Source organism: Micropterus salmoides, unplaced genomic scaffold (genome assembly GCF_014851395.1).
Source record: "Micropterus salmoides isolate LMB-PRFRI ecotype aquatic unplaced genomic scaffold, ASM1485139v1 Ms_hic_scaffold_18, whole genome shotgun sequence".
In the NCBI taxonomy this organism is placed as follows: Eukaryota; Metazoa; Chordata; class Actinopteri; order Centrarchiformes; family Centrarchidae; genus Micropterus; species Micropterus salmoides.
Window position 1 is genome coordinate 19,538,732 of NW_024040928.1, and position 22,945 is coordinate 19,561,676.

Here is a 22,945-nt window from a genome sequence, read left to right on the forward strand (position 1 = left end):
GGTGAAGGTCTCTCTACCCACCCACCCACCCACCCCTTTCTCCCTCCTCCCCTCCCTCAACAACATCATAACTAGGCTAATACTGTGACACCACTGGGCACCAAACAGCCAAGGTGAGAGGGTGGGAGATGAGAGGTGGGGCAAGGTGGGTGGGATGGTGTAGGAGGAGGGATGGAGAGACAGAGATATAGAAAAAAAAGACAGATAGGTAGACAGAGAGAGAGATAGCGGGTGGAAGGATGAGGATCAGCATGACGTGGTCCCACAGCCCGGAAAGAAAACAAAAACAGGAAGCACGGACTAGACAGACTTCACTAAACTACAGAGCCCAGACATAGCAGAAAGGAGGGAAAACAGGAAGAAAAGAACAAAAACAATAAAGACCATTAGAGCGGCCTGATGGCATCTACTTAACAGACATCCAGCACACCAGACATAGCTACTGAAAGCAGAGCATGTTAACCGGGAAGACAGAAACAGATAGACAGATAGACAGATGGAAGAAGAGGAAGAGAGAGAGAAAGTGAACAACAACAGAATAAGTGTGCGTGGTAGACGGAGAAAGGAAAGAACCTAACAGACCGGACAGAGAAATAGTGAGATAGAGTGACGTGAGTGAACGACAGACAGATTCAGAATGAGAAAATAGACCAGTGGCAACAGACAGATAGAGAGACATACAGAAAAAGAGAGTGAGCCAGAGCCAGAGAGATAGCTAGGCAAGCGAGGAGGGAGAAGGGTGGGGAGGGACACAGAGCGGGGCGTTTGTTTTGCGCGCTCCTCGGAGGAGGGTGAGGGAAAGGCAGGAGGGGGGGGGGGCGGGATAGTTACTCGAGAGCTGAAGGTCCTCCTGCGATCATCTTTAAGCCCCTCCAACCTACACTGGAGCTAGTGGAGATAAAGCATCGAATCACAGGCATCAGTGCATCTGTCCGGGCAACCACAACACTACAGACAGACAGACAGACAGACAGACAGACAAGACAGACAAGACAGACATACAGACGAAAGGACAGACAGGCATCCACTACGACAGGCATCCCTAGCAGGAAAAGGGAGAGGAGCAGCAAAGAGAGAACTGGGACAGACAGAAAGAAAGAGAAAAAGAGAGAAAGAAAGCGTACTGGGCTTTCAGGTGGCATAATGTGCCCTGTGGCATCCATACTAGGGGCCCTCTAAGCTCTGGAGCAACATTGAAGATGAATTGCTGATGGCATTTTCAATTATACAACTTTACTCAAAAATAATTCGGTTGCAGAGGCACATTTTTGTGCAGTTTTTGACTTCGGCCAACTGTAAGTATTATTTTGGAATGAGATAATGTATCCGGTTAGCTAACTATCTGGTCATCTGGTCATTCTTAAACAATAAACCTGGTGATATTCTGTTATTTTTAAAGTCAACAAATCCCATGAAACACCAACAATGAACCAATGCTTCTAAAAAGTCTTGCCTCTGTAGCCAAAACCTGACAGAGCTGATTCCTCAGTGCCATACAGCTCTGTTGTTGTCCAAAAACTATTAAAAAATAAACAGTGAGCTAAATTGTTGCACAGGGTGACATGTTCCTACACTACCACGAACACACACATTTTTATACTTTATTTGATTCTGCAATACAATCACATTCCATCAGGCATCGACTTTTTTGAACAGTCCAGCATATTCAAGCAAATCACACTTCATCATGGGTGTACGGTTATAGTTGTTACCAGACACATAATAAACAATGATCTGCGTAAAATCACACAGGGGAATTCACTACTTTAACGACGGCAGTTATGACGGGTGTGCTGTGCTGGGCCTAGTGTGGTGTGCTGTCACTCAGTGAGCAAGCTGGCATGGAGACAGCCCCCCCCCCCCCCACAGTAGTTTATTCTAGTCCTACATACAACGTCCTAGCCTTTTTTTGAATTAACTTTATATTTATGTTTACTTAGTACTGCCACTTAGTAGTGCCACAGACAGGGTAGATAATTCATACTGAGAGGCAAACAAACCATTGTGATATTAGTAGTAGCGGGCGAATAAGTTGTCAAGTACATGGACTGACCAACTACATATTACAGTCCTGGTAAATGAAATCTTTAACTTTGATTTGAGCACTAGCTAACACATTTATCAGAAGCAATGCATCATCTAGTAGTTGTATAATAACAGCAACGTTGCTTATTTAAATAAAAATTTTGAGCTAGCTATTCAAGACCAAAAAGGTTGTTGCTGTTAATTGAGTTTACTCTTCTCGAGCTACAACTCTTTTGCATCTGAGTAGAGACAAAATCCAGAAGGATGAGAAATAGACAGTTTACTGTGTCACACAAATATACCATTTCTAACTCCTCACAACATTATTAAAATTGATCTCAATGAACCACATGTGCAGCAGGTATATGTGTATGAATATGGTACTGATTTTAAAATCTGCAACTGTATCTGTTCTTTTAGCTTACTTGTTTTTTTTCTGACAGATTTTTGTATACAGCCTATTTTCCATTGGATCTCCATGATGGCGCCAGCTGTGGTTGCTAGGAGATATTTGCCACAACTGTACAGCCCCTCATATAGAGAGAGGGAGAAGTATGATGAAAAAAAAAGACAGAAAAAAGACAAAGGTGGGGATTAAGGGAGCTAAATACACCTACAGCAAGACACAGATCAAACTTGCAGACATTGAAAAGCACATATGAAAACTAACGAGCGACAGCTAGGACATTTTCGTACAAGGTGTGCCTTGCTTTAAAAGAACTGCAAAAGACATCTAAAAAAAAATAAAAATGACACGATTAACGCAGAACAATTACATCAGAATCTCACTACCTATCTAGTCTCTTTACACACACAGACAAACCACAGGAATCACACGTTTTCTACCTCTTAATCCTTTTTCACATACGCCTTTATAGTAATGTATCAATAATCTATCTTGCAGCTAGGGTTAATGCAGTACATATACAGTCACTGTTCCCTAAGAAACAGCTAAAATACCTTGATGCAGTGTGGAATGATAACACTATGATTGACACCGGTGGAAAACAGGACCTCAGTATGGCAAAAAATAGTTAAGTAGAAAAGATCATACCATCAGAGAGCCATGGGGGGGGGGAGGGGGGGGCTTTGCATATGGAGATGAACACAGTGGAAAAGCTACAGGGGGTTGGGGTGAGTTAGGAAGTGAGAAGGATATGTGGAGAATGAGTGCAGAAGCAGAATGAGATGTTGGACATATGGTGGGGGGGTGAGGTTGGGCCGAAAAGGCAGACTGTCAAACACTCTCACAATCTTTCTAATCTACCCTCCACTGCAATCCCCCGTTCCTGATGAGAAACTGACCAAGTGAGAGAAGAGAATGAGCTCATATGAGGGATGCAAATGTTAACAAGCACACCTCATACCCACAAACACAAAGAGAACAGGTTTAACAGAAACAGAAACTCCTATAATAAGCAAAAATATATGAATTAAAATCAAAATAAAGTCACTGAAAGCCATACGTATCTGCGTGAGTGTGTGTGTCTGAGGATTTGGGCTTGACAACGACACTTTCAGTTGTCTTAATGGCACGTTGCAGTATGCTGGGAATGCAGACACACACAAAAAAAAAACAAAAAAAACACAGTGGCCTTCATGCCAGAAACACTAATCACTCTACCCGCCAACCCTATCGTCGCCAAGGAAACAGCCTGACGACAGGTTGTCATGGAGATCTGCCAGGAAGATCAATCGGCTGGGGAGCGATTGGAGGTGGTGTCGTCTACGGACACAGAATAGTGAGTGTGGCCAGGTCAGCGAGACACGTGGCTCTGGGGGCTGTGAGCTGCCTGGTGAAAATCGATGGGGCCAATAACCAACCGGCTGAGGAGATGCTCCAGAAAATGATGGGATGTAACCGCCGCGGTGCTGAGCTCAGCAAAAACAAAGGAGCTGTCAAACAAATTATGCAAAACGGGGAAGATTTATCCATCCGCCGTGACGAGGAGAGGGCTGTGACAGGGCAGGGAGGCTCGTTTCATCCGGCTTCAGCTGCCTCGCCCCATGGGAAAGGGCAAGAGAGGGAGAGAGATGGAGCAGAGGACAAAACACTGGATTGATAACGACAGTGTGGTAGAGGACAGGACAAAATGCTACAGTGGCAATCCAGAGCTAAGTCCTCCTCCCTGGGGAGTGGAGGCAAGAGCCTGAGGGGGAGAAACGACAGCGGGAAGTGACACACCTGCGAGGAAGTGTTATAGTGAAGGCATCAGCTCTCCACTGACTGCACTCTTGGCTTCTCTTGGGCTTATCAATAGACCAAAACCCTGACACACTCACGCTCAGATTCACACCCGGTACTTACACACAGATACAATCATACACTCCGCAACAACGAAACACTACAACATCACCAGCCACTGATACACAAGTCATGTCAAAAGACCAGATGGGTGATGAATGAGAGAGGATGAGTGCTGGTGGAGAGAGAGAGGCAATGGGGAAAAATGCTGCTGACCACTAAAGCTGGTGATACACAGGGAAACTTCTAGAGGGGCAACATTGTCCAAATTAATTTATTTCTGCTTTATTTCTTTGCCTTTTATGGTTAACTTTGTTTTTTTCGCCCACAATAAGCCATGTGTGTCACCACACTAACTTGAAAACCTATCTCCGAATGACCTACACAGTACACACCTCACCCCTCCCCGTGGAAATCTGTTATATGGGGAAGTGTAAAAAAAAATGTATGTTTGTGTTTGCAAAATCAAGACTAAGACCCCATTTACACCTGGTATTAACATGCGATCTAATAATATCAGCTCACTGGCCTTGGTTATCAATAAGCGTTCTTCTTATCTCAATTTTGCTAACATTGTGATCTGATCTCAATATGCAGTTTAGGTAGAACAAACGCGAGATGTTCCAGGTCAGTGGGAGGGATCCTGTAGTATGGGCCCTACGTAATTTTCCTTCGGAAGGGGTCGTTTATAGCTTTATACAAGAGGTGACCTTTCAGCTTGTTGGGTACATTTTTTTCTTAAAGCCTCTATAAACATGGTTTCAAAAGTATTTCCCTATCACATTAAATATTATTGAGGAAATAAGCAACAATCAATTTAAGCTAATGAAAAAACTCCTACAGTATTAGTGTTTAACACCCGAAACCTCAGCTAATCTGTTGCATCAGGACTGTGTGGGTGTGGTTCAACATTGCTGGCAACATACATATAATTTAACATTTTCCAGCTGAGCCCTGCCCACCTCAAACCAGTGAGAAGAGCACTGAAGACACAGCACATACAGAAATCTCTAACGTGAAATAATTTAAACCGTTAACATTACCTAAAATAAACTATGTGGTCATGTGTGTCCCCCTCGCTCACAGTGAGAAGTGGATTGAGAAAATATGTTTGCAGGGACTTGATGCACAGACTTCATTCACACCTGGCTGAGATCCCATCACAATGCGAGCCAGATCATCTAAAAAAGTGGTCTTGACAATCTGTTGGCATTCCAATTTCAATGCCTAAGATATCCAGACACAAATCACATGCTAATAACACATGTAAATGGGGTCTATGGGGTCTACACTACTAGTATCACCCTGCCTTGATATTTTGCACTGTGACATCTTCACTTCTCTGGATTTTAACTTTTGTTTCTCTTATTTCTTCCACTGCAGCTTAACATATGCCACCATATATTGTGTATATAATATTTGTTGTTTTTGGAGTATCAACAAAGAATGAAACCAGGTTTGCTAACCTGTTTCAAAGCTACATGCTACAGAAAGGGGATGCCCAGTGCGATCTTGTCTAAAATGTGTGTGTCTCTCTTCCTCAGCTGCCTCCCTGCCTGTGTCCATGTGGTGACGTGTGTCACTAGTGTGGTTAGGTGCTATGTGGGATGCCAGTGGCCTGCATGCCGGTAGATAAGAGGTTGGTAGAAGGTTAGCGGGTTTACCTGGTCCAAGGTAGAGTACCTTGACTTGAGCGTGATGACCTCATCCAGGTGAGCCCTGAATTCTCTCCGTGAGGCCTGGGGGAAGCCACAGGATAGTCACTCAGCTTCATGCCACACACACTCTCTCTCACACAAGTGCAGGAAACAAGCATGCACACCCACTCTGATCAGCAAAACATATCAGTTAGTGGCGCTTTTAAAACACAGTTGCTCACGCAGTCTTTTCATTTTGCACACAAACGCACCGAAAGCACACACACATGCCAGAACTAAGCCAGTACTAACCTGACACACATTCTGCAATCGGATCAAAGGACATTTGAAAATAAAAATATGTGGCAAACAACTCACTAGAAAACACTAACCACCAACAAGACAAGAAAACCAAAGATGGATGAAGAACATAACCAGTTCATCGGATTTGACAACAGTTCCAGTGTAGTGCTGCTACTGTGGACACATCCCTCTATTAGTGTGTGTGCAAGTGGAAGTTAAGAAGTGAACCCAAGTGAGTGCTTGACTCCTGGCCGTACCCAAGACCTCTGTCTGGCAACATGGGACCATCTTAGAGGAGCGATACAGATTACAAGTGAAGGCACTGCGTTATCCAGTAACAGTGATCTGTTGGGTATTGAACTTTAAATTGTACTGCTAAGAGAACAGTAAATTGGAAAAGAGGCAATTTTGGGAATTTTGCCATTTTGATTTATATCCAGAATCAGGAAAATAAAAAAGTTATTTCAAAACATGTGTCATGGCACTGAAAATCCAGCCTGACCAATACTTGATTAATGTTTGAGAGTTTTTTAAAAATCAGATAGCAGTACAGATCAATCGATGTTAGTTTGTTGTTACTTATGGCTGTCACACATGGCAATACGAAAACGTGTGAAAAGATAAAATTGGCAAAACATATTGTATTATATATGTATTGATCATGCCTTCAAACATGTTACAAGTAATGTACTTACAGCACAACCTGTTTATGTACACAAGACAGTAATTGCCTTTTGGAAAAATAAAAAAAATTCTGCATATTTTCTATTTAGAAATAAATGATCAATTATCTTAAAACATATGTGATAGAAATTAAATTAAACTGAACATTACCTCACCTCACCTTTACGAAGGACATTATGTTTTTAAGCCTGCTTCCAAACTCTTGTCCAGATTTCATTACTGCCCAATTACAGATAATCAATGGATTCTGAGATTATATTGGACAAGTGTCAGCACTCTTCCATGCCCTTGCATGGCCATGTCTTTATCACTTACAGATCAGAGTCATTGGGCACTGACCAGAGTAGCAAGCACTGGAGAGCTGCCAAGGCTTACGGCACATTTACCGGGCATTTTCTCTGTTACAAGCTGCTGCATGTGTGAGTGTTAAAGGGACTGAGGTGTGCACACAGAGGGAGAGAAACCCAATTTGTTTGTGCAAGCAATATCACTTTCATTCAAATACATAATTCAAGCATCTTTCAACTTCAGTTCTGAGGTTGAAACGCAGCTGAGGAATATGCCAAGTGATGGAGGTTTGTTTATTTTGGAGGTGTGTGTAAGTGTGGAAACAAGGCGAGGGTTAGATACAGTACGTGTGCCAGAATGAGGGCAACAGAACCATCATTACTACAAGACAAAATCAGAAGAAAAACACAACAAGACCACATCCACGCACAAACAAAGTGGAGGAACAGAAAAGATTGTGGGCAGTGTGTAGACCACAGAGAGACAGCAGGAGGGCAGCAGGCGGGGCAGCGCACACACACACACACACACACACACACACACACACACGGGAAAGGATGGGAAGTTTAGTGGGGAAGCAATCATGCCAGGCAAGAAGTCAGAGGAGATGGAGGGAGTAGAAACCGATGCCATGATAACGGCTGTAACGATGCATTAAAACCCATGCAGGAGTACCTCAGCAATGCTTAGGGTAGATGAACAGGAGGGGAGCCGCGCCTGGTGCCGCGAGAGAGAGGAGGGGAGAAGAGAAGAGGGTTAACAGAGCCAAAGCTGGGTTGAGCAGGGGATAGAGGCACACAGAGACTGATGGGTGCAGCAGACAGCGCCCTCTGTCTTTAAGAAGGACATCTGTGTGACAGGTCTCTGTGTGACTGTCTCGGGTGGGCCAAGGCAAGCCAAAGGCATGATGGACAGAACAGGACAGGACAGGATTGGACAGGTCAGGACAGGAAAGGTCAGGACAGCAGGTAGGAGTTACATGGAGAGTCACTCCCTACTAGAACAATAGGAAAACAAGTTTCACAACATAAATTTTTCATCTTGACAAATGCAGTTAAATTTACGTGTATCATTTATTTGCCAAGTGTGTCTGTTTATATACATACTCCAGGATGCAGAAATGTTTCAGTCTTGAAGACAGATTGTGTGTTACCATGCTCTCTTGTTTACAGTTTAAAAACAAAATGAACTTATAAGCAGTCTACTTTTACTTGCTGCTTGAAAAAAAGACATCACAGTGCTAACAGTTTTCCAAAAACATTCACCACTATGTTAGATCATACACTGACCGTCAATTGTATATTTTTCAAATGGTTTTAAAGATCCCACAAATCCAGATCAATTGTAACTGATGCAGGCCTCACTACAACACAGTACTCTAAGTAAGCCCATGCTATCAATGCAGAATATCTCCAACTTAATATCCACTCTTCCCATTACGTTGCACATAGTAGACATCTAACACAACACGTAAACCAGAAATCACATGAGTCAGTAAATTGCAATTTATTTCTACTACTACTATACTACTACTTACTACCCAAAAGTATCACCTATTACTGCCCTACTGGGGTCTGCCATAGTTGGAGCATTTCCACTCATGTTGTGGTAAGGCACGTTTAACAACAATGCTTCCACTAAAAGGCACATGCAGACTTTTATTACCTGCATTAATGAGGTTGGAAGGAGGTTATGAGCTAAAGCCATTATGCTGTTCATTTACTGGCGGGAGAGTCATTCACTATGTCCAAGACAGCGGCTGAACAGCATTTCATTCATGTGGTATTTTGTCAAAATATCAGAAACGAAAACAAAACACAAACACAGCCATCTGCATTGGCAGAGGTTTTTGATGGTCCAAGAGCCTTTCAGCTCAGAAATGACATATCACTGGGAGATCCATTTGAAAATATCACATCTATTCCTGACAAAATGATGGCCAGCATTGAAGCCAAGCTCACTATCAATTACTACTAAAGTCATTAGATAATTCCCGACCTTTCCTCATGAAACAGAACATTTTAGATTACATAATAAATTGCCTTTTAAAGTGGGGCTGTCAAGGAGATGAGCATCCCATCCCTCCTAATTGAAATGCTGTAGATTCACAGTGGTTGCCCTCATCAAGCTCACTGCTCAGATAATGGACATTGGCAGGAAACCACAGGAGGTTACAAATTGAAACTCGGGAGTGAACAACACAAGGATCTCCTAAATACCATAGCAGCAAGGTAGCACTCTGTTAAAAGAAAGCTCAATACACCAAAACTGAATGAACCTTTTTGTCCTCTCCACTCCCATCCCACACTATTAAGATACTGAAGAAGAAGACCTCTTGATGCTGACATAATCCGAATTCCAAACTGAAGTATTGTGAAATTATCATCAAGCAAGTATAGTATTCATCAAATGATCAAAGTACTAGTTATCACCACAGTGTGGGGTGTCAAAGTTGTAACTAAAACTTATGAGAGGTGGACCAGAATTTTCCTTAAATTGGCATTGACAAAGGAAGGAAGCTTTGTGTCTACCCACATCACCCAGAGGGTTGTGAGGATTACTTTAAAAATGTAATCCAGGACAGTTACTATTAATCCAGAGGCGTGCGACCTCTGACATATACAGCAATTGTAAGTCGCTTAGGGATAAAAGCGTCAGCTAAATGAATAAATGCAATGTAACAAGAGAGTATTACGTTGCGTTCTTTGCTCAGTGTATTTTTAGAGAAAATCTCCCATTCCCATGAATTCAAAAGCAATGTTTAAATGTTTTTATATGATATTCCTTATCTGTCACCAACATGGCAGTATCTATCAGCCATCAATGACAAAAAATATGTTTTGTAGGTATTCTTGATGATAATTAAGATTGTGTCATTTCCTGGAAAACAATTTAAAAATGTTGATGACTCATCCTGCACTTGGGGGCCTGTATTAATTTAGTGTCCAGTCCGGCCGACTGTGCCCCACCGTAGACTGATTACTGTACAAAAACACAACTTTTTTAATTACTGGCTACTGTAAGCGCCAATCAATTTCTGCATCACGTTCCTCCCTAGCTTTGTGTTTTTACAGGAAACACGCACATAAAGGCTACAGAAGTAAGTAATCCCTATGTGTAATCCCTGTTTTTACAAAATGTACTGGTAATATGATGGAGTCTTTATTTATTGTACTGCAACGGAATACAGTTAGTTTTTTTTGTATCCTGATTACATAACGCTGTTACATATAATCCGTTACTCCCTAACCCTGATCACCCAGTTATCTTACATGCCTTGACATACAAAACTACTATGTAACACATTCACAGTCATAAATATATTTTATTAGATTACACTTTCCTCCTATTTAAACTGAATTATAGATTCAGTTTGAATCTTCTTCAGTTTCATCTGACTGTGCAGCTATTCTGAGGAGCTGCTGTCTGTACTTGTCAAATTAAGCCTTCATGCTGTCATCGCTTTAAACTGATTACATTATTCATTTATATTTTATCCAAAGTGACTTACAATTGCTATATATGTCAGAGGTCGCACACCTCTGGAGCAACGAGGGGTAAAGTGTCTTGCTCAGGGACACATTGGTGGATGGGTCACAGTGCGGGATTGAACCTGGGTCGCTCACACCAAAGGCATGTGTTTTATTCATTGCGCCATCACCACCCCTGATCAGGAGTTTTGTGCTTGCATTTTCAAAATGGCAAGTTATTGAAAAACAAAAACTTGCACTCCAGTGGCTCTTCTGTGAATAAATAACGGTGAGAAAGAATCCACACTGGAAAAGCCAACTTCCAAGCTGACCACAAGCGTGTGCTGTGTGCTCCTTCATCTAGCTCCGTTCATTTATCACTGCTCTCCTATGGCCTTCTCTGTGTCTGCATGTATTAGAAAATAATGAGCTATTGAGTGAGTTGCCAGCGTGGCGGAGAGTGAGAGCTAACACAGCTGATTTGACAGGCCCGTGTTATGCTGCTCACCAGTTTCCCCCGCTTCTCATCAGCAGCCCACATGGTGAATGAGCACGCTCAGTACAGCTGGTGAGACAGTTGCATCCATTCCTCTTACCGCCTTTCATTTCCTGTCTGTCTTCTCCCCCTCTGCTCAGTCTGTCTGTTAGTCTCTCTCTTTCTGTCTCCCTGTTTGAAAGCTTTCTTGTACTCTTTCCTTTCTCTCTCCATCGCCCTCAAGGCAAACTCTCAGAGTCAGCAGGCGTGAGTAACTCGAGACAAACATAATATCGCATACAATGCAAGCTTCACACGTACAGATGCATGTTTGTAATGCATGTGTATTGAAGCAAACACACTGTACTAGTAGATATTTACAGTATTTATCTTAATTACAAATAAATAAATAAATAAATAAAAATCCCAAATTGTACAAACTCTCTGTACACATGAGCAAGAACACTGGACTCGGCTGAAGTGATTTTGACTTCAAGCCTTAAGCAATTTGACCCAAATGGTCTATGAGTGCTATGTGCCAAATAAAGTAAGGAAGGGGACTGAGTGTGTGTACATTAATCAGTTGTCTCTTTTGCTAACAGAGAGGAGGATATAGGCTGCAGTTTGACATACATGTTTCTATTCCCCCCCCAGGCCATGTAAAGATGGGACTAAGCAGATTTTCAGAAAAGGGAAAAGAGCAGTACACTGCAAAAATCTCCCTACAAAGTAATTCTGTGTTTTCTTGTTCTTAAAACAAAAAGTACAAAAAATCTGTTAGTGCTGTAAGAATATTATACACTGTCTCCATCGCCAGTCAACTTGCTTTGTGTATTTTCAATTAAAATCTTTCCTTAATTCTAATGCAGCAACATGTGTTGTTCAGTCTAATTTCAACATACAGACACTTGAAAATCCTCAAAACAAACTGATTTCAACAAGAAACCGGTTGAAATATTTGTACTGCAACAGCAGATTTTTGTCACTTTTTTTGACTACACTAATACATTTTGGAAATTCACATATTCGTTTTCTTGGTGAGAGTTGATGATTGAATGAAGATTGAAACCACTATCATGTGGTGTCCATATCTGTAACTGTGCTCTGTCAATATGCTGCAGTTTTAGCCAGGTCTCTCTTGAAAAAGAGGTTTTAAATCTCAATGAGATCATCTTGTTAATTAAAAGTTAAATAAAAAAAAAAGATTATAGTAAATGCTACCGCTAGCACAAGACTGGCAAAAGGTGTCTGTAAAGTGCGCTTTAGAGGTGTATTTTGTCACCTTTGTTACTAGAGCCAGGTGAGCTGTTTCAATTTTTGTGCTAAGCTAAGCTAACCTGGTGCTGGCCATAGCTTCACATTTATATAATACAGACATGATAGAGGTATTTATTTTACATATTCTCTCAGAAAAAGAGCAAATGAGCATACATATTTCCCAAATGTCAATATTGCAGAACACTGACTAAATCATTATTGTTTCCAAACATAGCATTTTAAATTTTGTTGGCCTGTCCTAACATTATCCATTCTTTGGTGTCTGTGTAAACAGCAGGAATCAACAACTTTGTAGTGCAAACAGGAAAAAAAAAGGCATTAACTATCAATTCTTCTCACACTGTGGGAACCTTTGGGTAACATAGCATCGATGAAGCTGCACATCTATCGCTGTACCTGACATATTGCTGTCTCCACAGCTACATCAATATCATGCTGCTTCTCCGTGTCAGCTGTTTAAAGCCGTCATGGATTTTGAAGGTGCTGCTTCCGCACTTCGTCATCCATACTGCCCTCATTTCCATTTACAGTAGTGCTCCAGCTAAGCTGCTATGTTGGTGACTGGAGGGAGGCACATGATAACTCCAGGGACAAGGAATCACAGCGCTGGAATCAGGATCAAGCGGCGTCTTATTCCTTTTTACTGTAAGGTGTTCTGGATAAAAGCAGCAGCTAAATAAGGAAGGGAAATGTAGATGGAGTGACTTCGGTTTCTGGGAAGATGACAGGCAGAGTGCTTGACTTGCAGTGATGGAGTGTGGAGTCCTGTGTGAGTTTGCTACACTGTCTCGCTCATGCTCACATCTTTTTTTATGTATATATGTAAAGTCCACCACGTGCAGAAACACGATGGCCACAATGTTAGGCACATATGCCACTTCATCCTCCCTCCTTTTCCTCCTCTTCTTGTCCTGCAGCTCCTCTGCTAGTTTAAGCTAGTCAACAGTCCCATCACTACATTACCCTTTAACCCCCTTAACTCATTCATGGCCTGACAGTGTACCTCCTTCAGGCATCATCATCCTCATCATCATCATCATTAGCAGCAGCACACACATGCACAAATATGTATGCAAGAGCACAAATTATATTTACAACACACACTGTACAGGCAAGGAATCCATCCCCATTTCCACTCAGCTAATAATACAAAATCCTTCACTTGTTAAACACGTCCACAAATTACTTCTGCATACACACTCACACACAAACACACACACACACAACTCAAAACCTGTAAACATTCTCTCAGATATGCAGGAGGAAAGACATTACTTACCATCTTCTGCCTGGAGTCGGAACACAATGAGCTCCCCGACACATGCACACAAGAACACACACACACACACACACACACACACACACTTTTACACACTCACTAACTGTGAGAGGTTGAGCGAGGAAGAGTGAGCAAGAGAGTAAGTGGGAAAGAGAGAGAGGGAGCGATAAGAAGGGAAGGCTGGAGTGAGAAGGGCGCACAAGAGAGCGAAAGAGCAGCAAGGAAATGCAACAGCCAAAGAGACAATGAGGAGGAGGAGAAAGAGGAGGAGGAGGAGGAGGAGGGTATACAACTGCACATACGGTGCTGTGCTAAATCATACACACATGATTGAAGTCTGTGTGTGCTCATGTCAGTGTGAGTATGTGTGTGTTTGTTTCCCATGAGCTTCCCGTTTCTGTTGCGGGGAAATGACCAATGTGACTCTTTCTCCCTGCCGACCCTCACTCTCTCTCTCGTCTTCCCTTGACACGCTGCCTCTCCTTCTGTCGTTTTCACACTGATTTGAGATGATTGCATCAAGGGTGGTGGAGAACGGCCAGGCCGAGGTTGATATGAGGTAAGCTGCCGGAGTTGCCCTCAGAGATGGACACAGACAGACAAACAAACACACAGAGAGACAGGATGTGCAGAGCAGGCCTAGCTAGCCAAACTGTCCTCCGTTTCCTGTGTGTTAGTTTCCTTCATTTTCATTTACATCCATCTCCCCTGCACCTCCCACTCTCTTTCAGTCCCTTGTCCTCTCTGACTCATTACCTCTCCGTCCCTTTCTCTCTCGTTCACTCCCTCCCACTCTGTTCCTTCTCTCCTTCGCTTTCTCGCCTTTCTTTCTCACTCACTCCATAATAAATCCTCTAGCTGGGCCAGGAGATGAGGAGTCACTTTTATGAGCCTTACCGCACTGGAGGAGGACAATAACACATATCTCGTAGAACTGCTGCTTTGCCGGGGACAAACAGACGCCAACAGACACACAAGCGGTCAATACTGTCAGGTAAAGCCAAACGTGAATAATTTCAGTAGAGCAAAAAGGCATATAAAAAGTCCTATCTATTGTTTCCACAGGGGAATAAACCTGTAAGTAATGATGACACAAGCTGTAAAACAGTGCTGGAACGTAACACTGCGCCAGGCCACGATGTCCTCATCTCAGCAGAGCAACAAAACCATCCAGTACACAACACACACACTCACTCAACACATAAACACAGAAAAGATGGCAGAGCACTAAAATTCAGTGATATTCTTAGTCTTTCTCAGATCCTGCAGCATCCAGAGTGCTTAAAAACCCCCATCTGTGTCTGTCTTTACCAATTAAACAGGTGACACATGAAAGGAAAAAGACACTGAATCTTAAGAGGGTGGGCTACCGTGAGCCTCCTGAACAGCTTCCGTGTGCCATGACATAGATTCTACAAGTCCCCTACAAAAGGATAAACAACATTCTTCCAAATACTTCAGCTGGGATACAATCAGGTGACCTCTGCCTCTGCAAAGGCCATAGCGCAGTGAGTCACATCACTTGCATATTAATCAAACATTATTGATTTGTGAAGGTGGATGTTTAATACCCTCTCTAATGTGTGCAAGCGTGTAGGTTTGGTTTCAAAAGAGACACACAAAAAACAAAAAAAGCCATAAAAATATCTAAATGCAATCAATCTAGCACATTAACATTAGTATTTTTTATTTGCTTTTTTCACGCACCATGACTATCACATTTGTTATGAGTGCTGTGAAAATACACAAGGGACATGTTACCAAGAGAGATTACCAAGACTGTTCGATAGTTATCAGGCTTTTCAAACTAATGGTAGTACTTTTACTTTACTTGCGTAAAAAGGACTGACACATTTATTCATCCTAACTATTTGACGTGGGAATTATATCACAAAGCTGTGGTTCTGTCCTTCCCTGCACTGCTTGCCTTATTCTACCTCAAACTAAAACAGCTCAAGGATTCCACTCAAGGCTCAAACTGAAATCTGGCCACCTTTTATCTTATTTTCAAAACTGGACAAATACACCCCGCGACCCTGTACAGGATAAGCGGTTGATGATGGATGGACAAATACACATTAATGCGTACGTAACAGGTATCCTGAAATTATTTCCCCTGATATTATTGTCATATTTATTCATGGGGACAAACAGAGGCATGTGTTAATGTTAATGTGTTTTGTTGATTTACAGTCTGGAAATCCATCATCAAACCATTCAGTCAACCCTCCTGCCCTGTACGGAAGCATTTGCATTCATTATGTTTCTCCACACATTTATTCAGAAATGTCCTTTAACTTGTCACCCATCTGAATGAACAACACACACAAACAATCCCAAATCCCCAGCAGAGGTCCTTGACAGCACTGCCACACCAGAATAACACACCTTCTCCGCTTCATTCTCAGAATCAGAATCAGCTTTTATTGTGAGGTATGTGTACACATTTGAGGAATTTGACTCTGGATTGTACATTGCTCACGATGTGCTTATTCATACAAAAATACAAAATCACAATAATAAAAATAAAATAAAATCAGACACAGACTTCAGTGTAGACAACACAAATATACACACTATGAACAAAAACAATATAGGCATATTGACAAATAGTGCAGTGAGCAGAGTGCAAAGGATGCAGGAGTATGTACATGTCGGAGGTGGATGTGATACAGGTACATATACATGCATACATGTAAACAGTGCAATTAAGCATAGTGCAAAGGATGCTGGAATTCTTACAACTCAAAACAGGGCCAAGGAGACAGTGGGGTCACAAAACATACACATGTATACGCACACTATAATGAAAGTTTTGTACAGTACAGAGTAATGTCTCTTGTGCTGTTCTGGGTTGCAGGAGGCGAAGCTGGCGTACAGGCGGTAAATCATTGATCCTTCACACTACAGCTGGCTTATTTGACATTGGAACGGCGCTTACGCATACAGCCAAGGCATAAATCATTCATCTCCCTCTGTCTGATCACTTCACTCTGCCAATGATCCTCTGTCACTACTCATTTGCAAGTGATGATTCTGTGATCTGTGTACAGATCAGGCCTAAGTCAAACAGCATTGGCAATCTTTATTTATTTGCTTGTTTCACACACCATGACACCATCACATTTGTTAGGAGTGCTGTGAAATGATTTGTCAAATAATCACTTTTTAATAATTAAGTCAATGTTTCAGAAAATTATTCATCAACAATTTTTATTATTTATTTATTGTTTAAGCCATTTCTTAAGCACAATGCCAAACATCTGTTTGTTTCAGCTCCTCAAATGTGAGGATTTGCTGCTTTGTTTCATGTCATTGTAAATTAATTGGTTCAGACGTTGTGGAGAAAATGTTTTAATATTTTCTGACATTTTATAGACTAAGCAATCAATTAGTTGAAACAGTACCTGCAGATGAATTGGTAAAGTAGATAGTGTTAGAGTCAGTCACAGAACAGAATTTCTAATTAGTATGTATTAATATATAAGCGTGCACACATGAGTACATGTTAAAATGCACAAATACACTAATGCTTGTTTTGGCTTGTGGCAGTGACCAGAATGGCAATACGTCCATGGTGAAGGTCATGGAAGTGACGTGGACTGAACTGCGCTACTGCACTGTGACTCATTTCCCACATTCCAGTGAAGAAGGAGGAGCTGATTTCCATAAGCCTTGGCCTTGGCTCCAAAGTCATACATCAAGTCATTAATCAAAAAAAAAAAAAAGCTACAAGACCAGTGCAAAGTGAGGCAGTGTCCTCTAGGTGCACAGCCAGCACCTGAAAGAGTTTGTGCAAAGGCATCATGAGAGAGGGAGAGCACTGAATACTTCAATAAAAATAAATGCAAATATCAGTCAAGTTGATGGGGTGTTTGGAACAGCTTACAATACACACAGCATATATAAAGTTAGGACAGATGCATCAAGGTTCAAGCTGATGGAAAGGGGAGAGTAGATGAAAAGGGCAGCAGACAGGCTAACAAGGCATTATTATTTTAGGCCTTAAATTCACATTAACAATTTAGTAAAACTTAATTTGAGTGGTCTCATATTATCAACTGACAAAAGTAAGATTTTCAAGTTTTAGTACAACTATGTTTAAAAAATTATTTTTATTTTTGTTCTGAGGGTTTGTAATAGCCGGCAGTGGGTATGACAGTAGTTCAAAACTAAATAACCACAAATCTTGCAAATCTAGCAGCCTGCATTTGACAATTTCACAGAGAGATTGGCGACTTGACTGGGGAGTGATGTATTTAATTATCAAATCTATTTATTTATTAAGGCACAGTAGATCCACATTTGGGTCAACTTGCCAGCTGACTTAAAGTAACAAATTGTTGTTGTGGATCTGCAGTTTGTTGTCAACTTGCTACAAAAGTTTACAGTGGACTACTTTATGCAATAGTCAATGAACACAAATATGAGAATAACACCCAGGTTGACAAACATTTCCCTGTATCAAGCTTGTAAGATACACATCGGAAAAACTAAAAAACATGTGATCACACCCACACCCACACCCACACACACACACACACACACACACACACACACACACACACAGTCTGCCATCCTCTGAGTCAAAGCCCTATCTCCCATATGCTTCATTAATCCAAATTCACCATTACATAACTGTACTAAATGCTCACAAGAGTGGAAGGGTACAGCTACCCTCCCTGTATCTTGTGCACAAGTAAGAGACAGAGTGTGACAGAGAAAGAAAATCTGGTTACATGAATGGTTGTAGAGCTGCTCAGTTTGTAATCCTTTTGTATCTGCTTGAATTTGTGGGCTGCTGGCTGTCGCTTTCTCCCTTAAGGATGACCTTGCGTCTCCAAATTTACTGTATGTGTTATGTGTTGTGTGCATTCCCAGTTGCTGATCTGCAGGGAGACAGGTTTGGACATCAGTTTGTGTGCTCCTCTGTGGTCTAGTTGTACACCTTCAGACTTTATGCTTAAAAGCAAAACCAATTCTAAACTACAGAGCTCCTTTTGACACATACATGTTCACAAACAACATTTTCACATGTGTATGTGTTTGCTCACATCACATTTGTTAATAAGCCTTCCTTACACCTGAAAACCCACATATACACACACAATTTCATAACTTGACAAATGCTACTTCAGCTGGAAGTGCTGATACACGGCTGGTGTGTGTATTAATGCAGGTTTCTATTAGGCAGAGAGTGTTTCCTTGCTTGTGCTTTGCTCTGTGAGCCGTTGTGTCAGGCCTGCTTGTATGGGAACCGCAACAGCAGCTCTGGCGGTGACAAGATTAAGACCTACTCCATACCTTCTCCTCTCAAAGCGACCACGCAGCGCTGCCAACAAGACCCAGCTAACAAACTAAAAAAGCCCACAGTGGCACATGAAATGCATCAGTGAACAGAGCCATTCTGGCTCTGGCTCCGGGGACATTGTCGGCAGCCGCTTGCAATGTGGGAATTTCAAAGAACATATGGCAGCCTGTCGCCGTGAAACAGCCTGTGTCAAAATCTAAACAAGCTAAGAGCTATACCTGGAGAAGCCATTAACTGTCTGTTATCTGCCACACACAAAGACACACACGTCCAGCCACGCATGTAGCACACTAATGAGGTTAGCATGTGATCATGACAGGCTAGCAATGCTCAATTTGGGTCATTGACAAAGAAAGGCTTCAGTGGAGAGACAGGTGTTAGTATGTATTTTTATGTTAGGGTGATGGGAGAGGACTACCTCACTGCATGAGTGGAGACAGTTGCAGCACTGGGACAACAGCAGCAGCATTAAAGCTCCCCACTGTCCAATTATTTACCACTCCACACTCTGTTGCTCATCTGAGGTCAAAAACACCGTGGCTAAGTTTGAAGCTCTCTAACCATGGTTATTTGTACAAGCTGTGTTCACTGCAAGGTTGGGCACAGAGCACAGTGCAGAGGACAAATGTGGAAAACGCTGGGAAATTCTCCTAAACAAAAAGCATAGAATCATATGTTTCCCTTTTCCACAGAAGAACGCACTGGCACTGTCCTCTTGCAGAGAAGAAGACTTCAAAGGAGCCAGTGGTCAATAAGGGTTTAGATGCAGGAACCATTTTTGTTATTTTTTGTCACTTTAAGGTTACATTATCGACAGCTGTCCTCCCATTGGTCGCTCACTTAAAGAGTCACTGAGAAATAAGTAATAATAATAATGTAACTGAATCAACGTTCAGAGCACAGTTTATTAATATCTAAGTAGCATGTCACATCCAAAGCACCGCAACTGCAATGTTTGGCACTTTTGCTCTCTCCACAGAAAACAATAGTTCAAACAACAAGAACAATTCTGCCACTGATAACACAGAACCGCATTCAAAAATCTTTTTATTTTGCTTTACATTTTTGTGTGACAAATCAAAAGATTTGATACAGACGAACAACACAAAACAGACCAGCAGTAGCTGAGACAGAGACAAAATCATGAAACCCTGCAGACTGAGGGGTCCAGGATCATGGAAACAAGACTTAGTACCAAACTGGAACACAAGAATGTCAATAACACATAATGGTGTCATGTATAATGATATAGTGTAACTCTATTGTACAATGACACCTCAGCAGGTTCAAGCCTCACAATAGCTGTGGTTTCACTGGGAATTCAACACTTTCCTCACTCTTAGTGCCATATAATTACTTGCTGCTCAGTTCTCCACATCGTGACAGACTGCATATTTACATATCTACATTTCCACCAGACCTTATACAGTTCCATTGCCGGTGGTTAAGCAGGCTCTCGAGCGCTGACCTTTCATCACACTATGAACACCAAAACACTGCTGAGCAGAGAAAGGTATCTCCTCTGGCTGCTTCCTTGGTCTCATGACCCACCTATGCACCCACCCTCCCTCCTTCACTAACATCCCATCCCTCTGTTCCCATGGCAACCCCCTCATCTATTCCCACGGCACCTGCCTGCTGTCCGGGAGACACATAGAGATGTGACACTCACAGATGAGGTGAAAGAGAGAGAGAAACAGGAGACACACAGAGAAAGAGTTGACGCCATTTGGCATTTTAAAAACCTGCAGGAGAGATTGTTGAAAACAAAGACGGATACTTGGACATTTCATATTACAATGTTGCTTTTTGCATCAAGTAGAAGAAAACAAGTTTACACTCCTCATTATTACCAACTGGCACCATCAGACCTAAACTAACCTGAGCAGTGTGTCAATATGTGGTGCACATGGGTTACAAATATGAGTGACACTTATATCATTTAAGGGAAAAAGAGTGTGGACCAAACTATCCCATTAAAGCTGGGACAGACAAGGCTGACTCAGAGTATATAGTTAAAACAATGTTGAATGTGTAGGCATTCTGTAGGCATAAGCATTCACGCAAAAGAACAACAACCTGCTGTCTCCATGAACACATATGCACACTCACACACAAACCACAGGGGTTTTACATAAAAAACACATTGAAACTAACACAAAACATACACTTTGCGAAGTTGAGACGCTGAAAGAGAACACTTGAGTGTGCTTGTGTGTTGTTTTGAAGTGTAGGCATGTACCGTAGGAATGCTCGGTTTGTTTCAAATTAAATAACCAGAACTAAAACTAAGACATAAATAAAAATATAAAAACACACTTCAAGTAAGCAAAATACAATAAAAACTAAAGTTGAGAGAATGAAAAGAAAAGCTGTAGGAGACAAACAGCATGGCTGAGCAGGCAGGAAAATGGGCTAGGAGGACAGGCACTGTGTCTATGTGCGTGTATAAGAGCATATACATATAGTATGTGTGTTGTTGGAGGCGTATGTTCTTGCTATCCAGGTGAGAACCTGCTTAAGTTTTAGAGTAATAACTTTTTGGCACATTTGATTCAGGATTTGAGATTAATTATTAAGGTTACATTAAAAAGGATCAGATCAGATTTAGGGTTACTTTCATGATTATATGACAGCATACTAAAATGCATAATTGTAGCTTTCAATGGAAGCAAGAACTAAAAGAATTTTAAGCATCAAAGTTAATTCTTGACCTTGGAAATACTAGTTTGACAAAATAATTCCAACTCAGCTTTTTCTGGAGCTTCATCAGCAGATGGATCTCTTCACATGCGAGATCAGTTGCTGTTTTGATTTGATGTAAGTTGTAAGTTAAGAGAATAGTTCAACATCTTGGGAATTACATGTATAGCTGTACTAAATCTGAAATGTAAAAACTAAAATTTGTGGCTTTGCAGTGAATTTATTGCTGAAATAATTTCTTGGTCATCAGCGGGCAGGTGCAGTGACTTTATGGAGTGGGTAGGGTGCCTGGAGAAGTCACGGGATTCTGGTCATTTCAAGTGTCTTATATCTGTTTAAAATCCAGACGAGATTTAAGATACTTTCATTTATACTTAGCCAAATACTGTATGAGTTTCTGTTGGCGAGATTACAAATGTGATTGCAATCTGGGCAATATGCAAATCGGGGTTGGCCGTCCTCCATCCTAGGAGGTGGGAATGCACTTGAAGCTGTTTGGTATAAATACCAAAAATGCTAAAAGAAGAAGATTTACAACAATAGCAGTTCAGCTAGCCAGCTTACAGCTGTTGATATGCTAACACAAACACATGAATGAACCCTCACAGATCATTCAGTGGTTAACTTGATCAGGAATTGCGCAGTTTTTTAAGCCGTTTTTCTTTTCCCTTTAATGAGACAGAACAACGACAAATTTCCGTGTAATCTCAGTATAACTTTAGCTGCCACAAGGGCCGAGGAGACAGACCACAGAATATCTATATTTAAGAATATCACACAATAAGTGGCTTCAACGACAGACAGCCGTAGGTACACTATGTGAGGAGTAAAGATTATGTATGCGTCTTGGAGAGACGGATACATTAACATCTTTTCAAGATCTGGATAGAAATCGTCTCATACCCCCTCCGGAGGTAATTCCAGCACGTAATTCCACATAAAACCAGAACTTAAAATTGTTAATTTAACAACAAAGATACTTTGAATGTGCTTGTAATCATATTTTGAGCTTTGGACACAGCCAGTCTAACTGTTTTCCGCCCAGCTCTAGCTCCTTAGTTAATCTACAGAGATGAGAGTGGTATAGATCTTCTCATCTAAGTTTTGGCAAAAAGCGATGCATATTTTCCAAAATGTCTATTCTTATATAAGTTCTTCTTCTGCAGAAGACTGTGTGATACAGTAACTTTTAACACCACTGAGCTCACATGAATAGATCCATCTCCATGACAAGTGGATATGACTCC

At 41.5% G+C, this 22,945-nt stretch overlaps 1 protein-coding gene across 9 annotated transcripts in view; it reads right to left on the reverse strand.

Annotated features, from left to right (window-relative positions):
- gphnb (gephyrin b) overlaps positions 1 to 22,945 on the reverse strand; it is a 107,397-nt gene that overhangs the window by 22,208 nt on the left and 62,244 nt on the right. For 4 of the 9 annotated variants that reach the window (XM_038727756.1, XM_038727755.1, XM_038727760.1 and 1 more), the window contains exons 9-11: positions 7,858 to 7,899; positions 5,935 to 6,009; positions 832 to 888 (exon numbers count right to left, since the gene is read on the reverse strand). The exons of 2 other annotated variants lie outside the window; for them this stretch is intronic. In XM_038727756.1, the coding sequence (XP_038583684.1) occupies positions 832 to 888; positions 5,935 to 6,009; positions 7,858 to 7,899 (174 nt within the window). The remainder of the gene's footprint in view (positions 1 to 831; positions 889 to 5,934; positions 6,010 to 7,857; positions 7,900 to 22,945) is intronic. 3 more of the 9 variants (XM_038727757.1, XM_038727758.1, XM_038727761.1) reach the window with 3 other exon arrangements.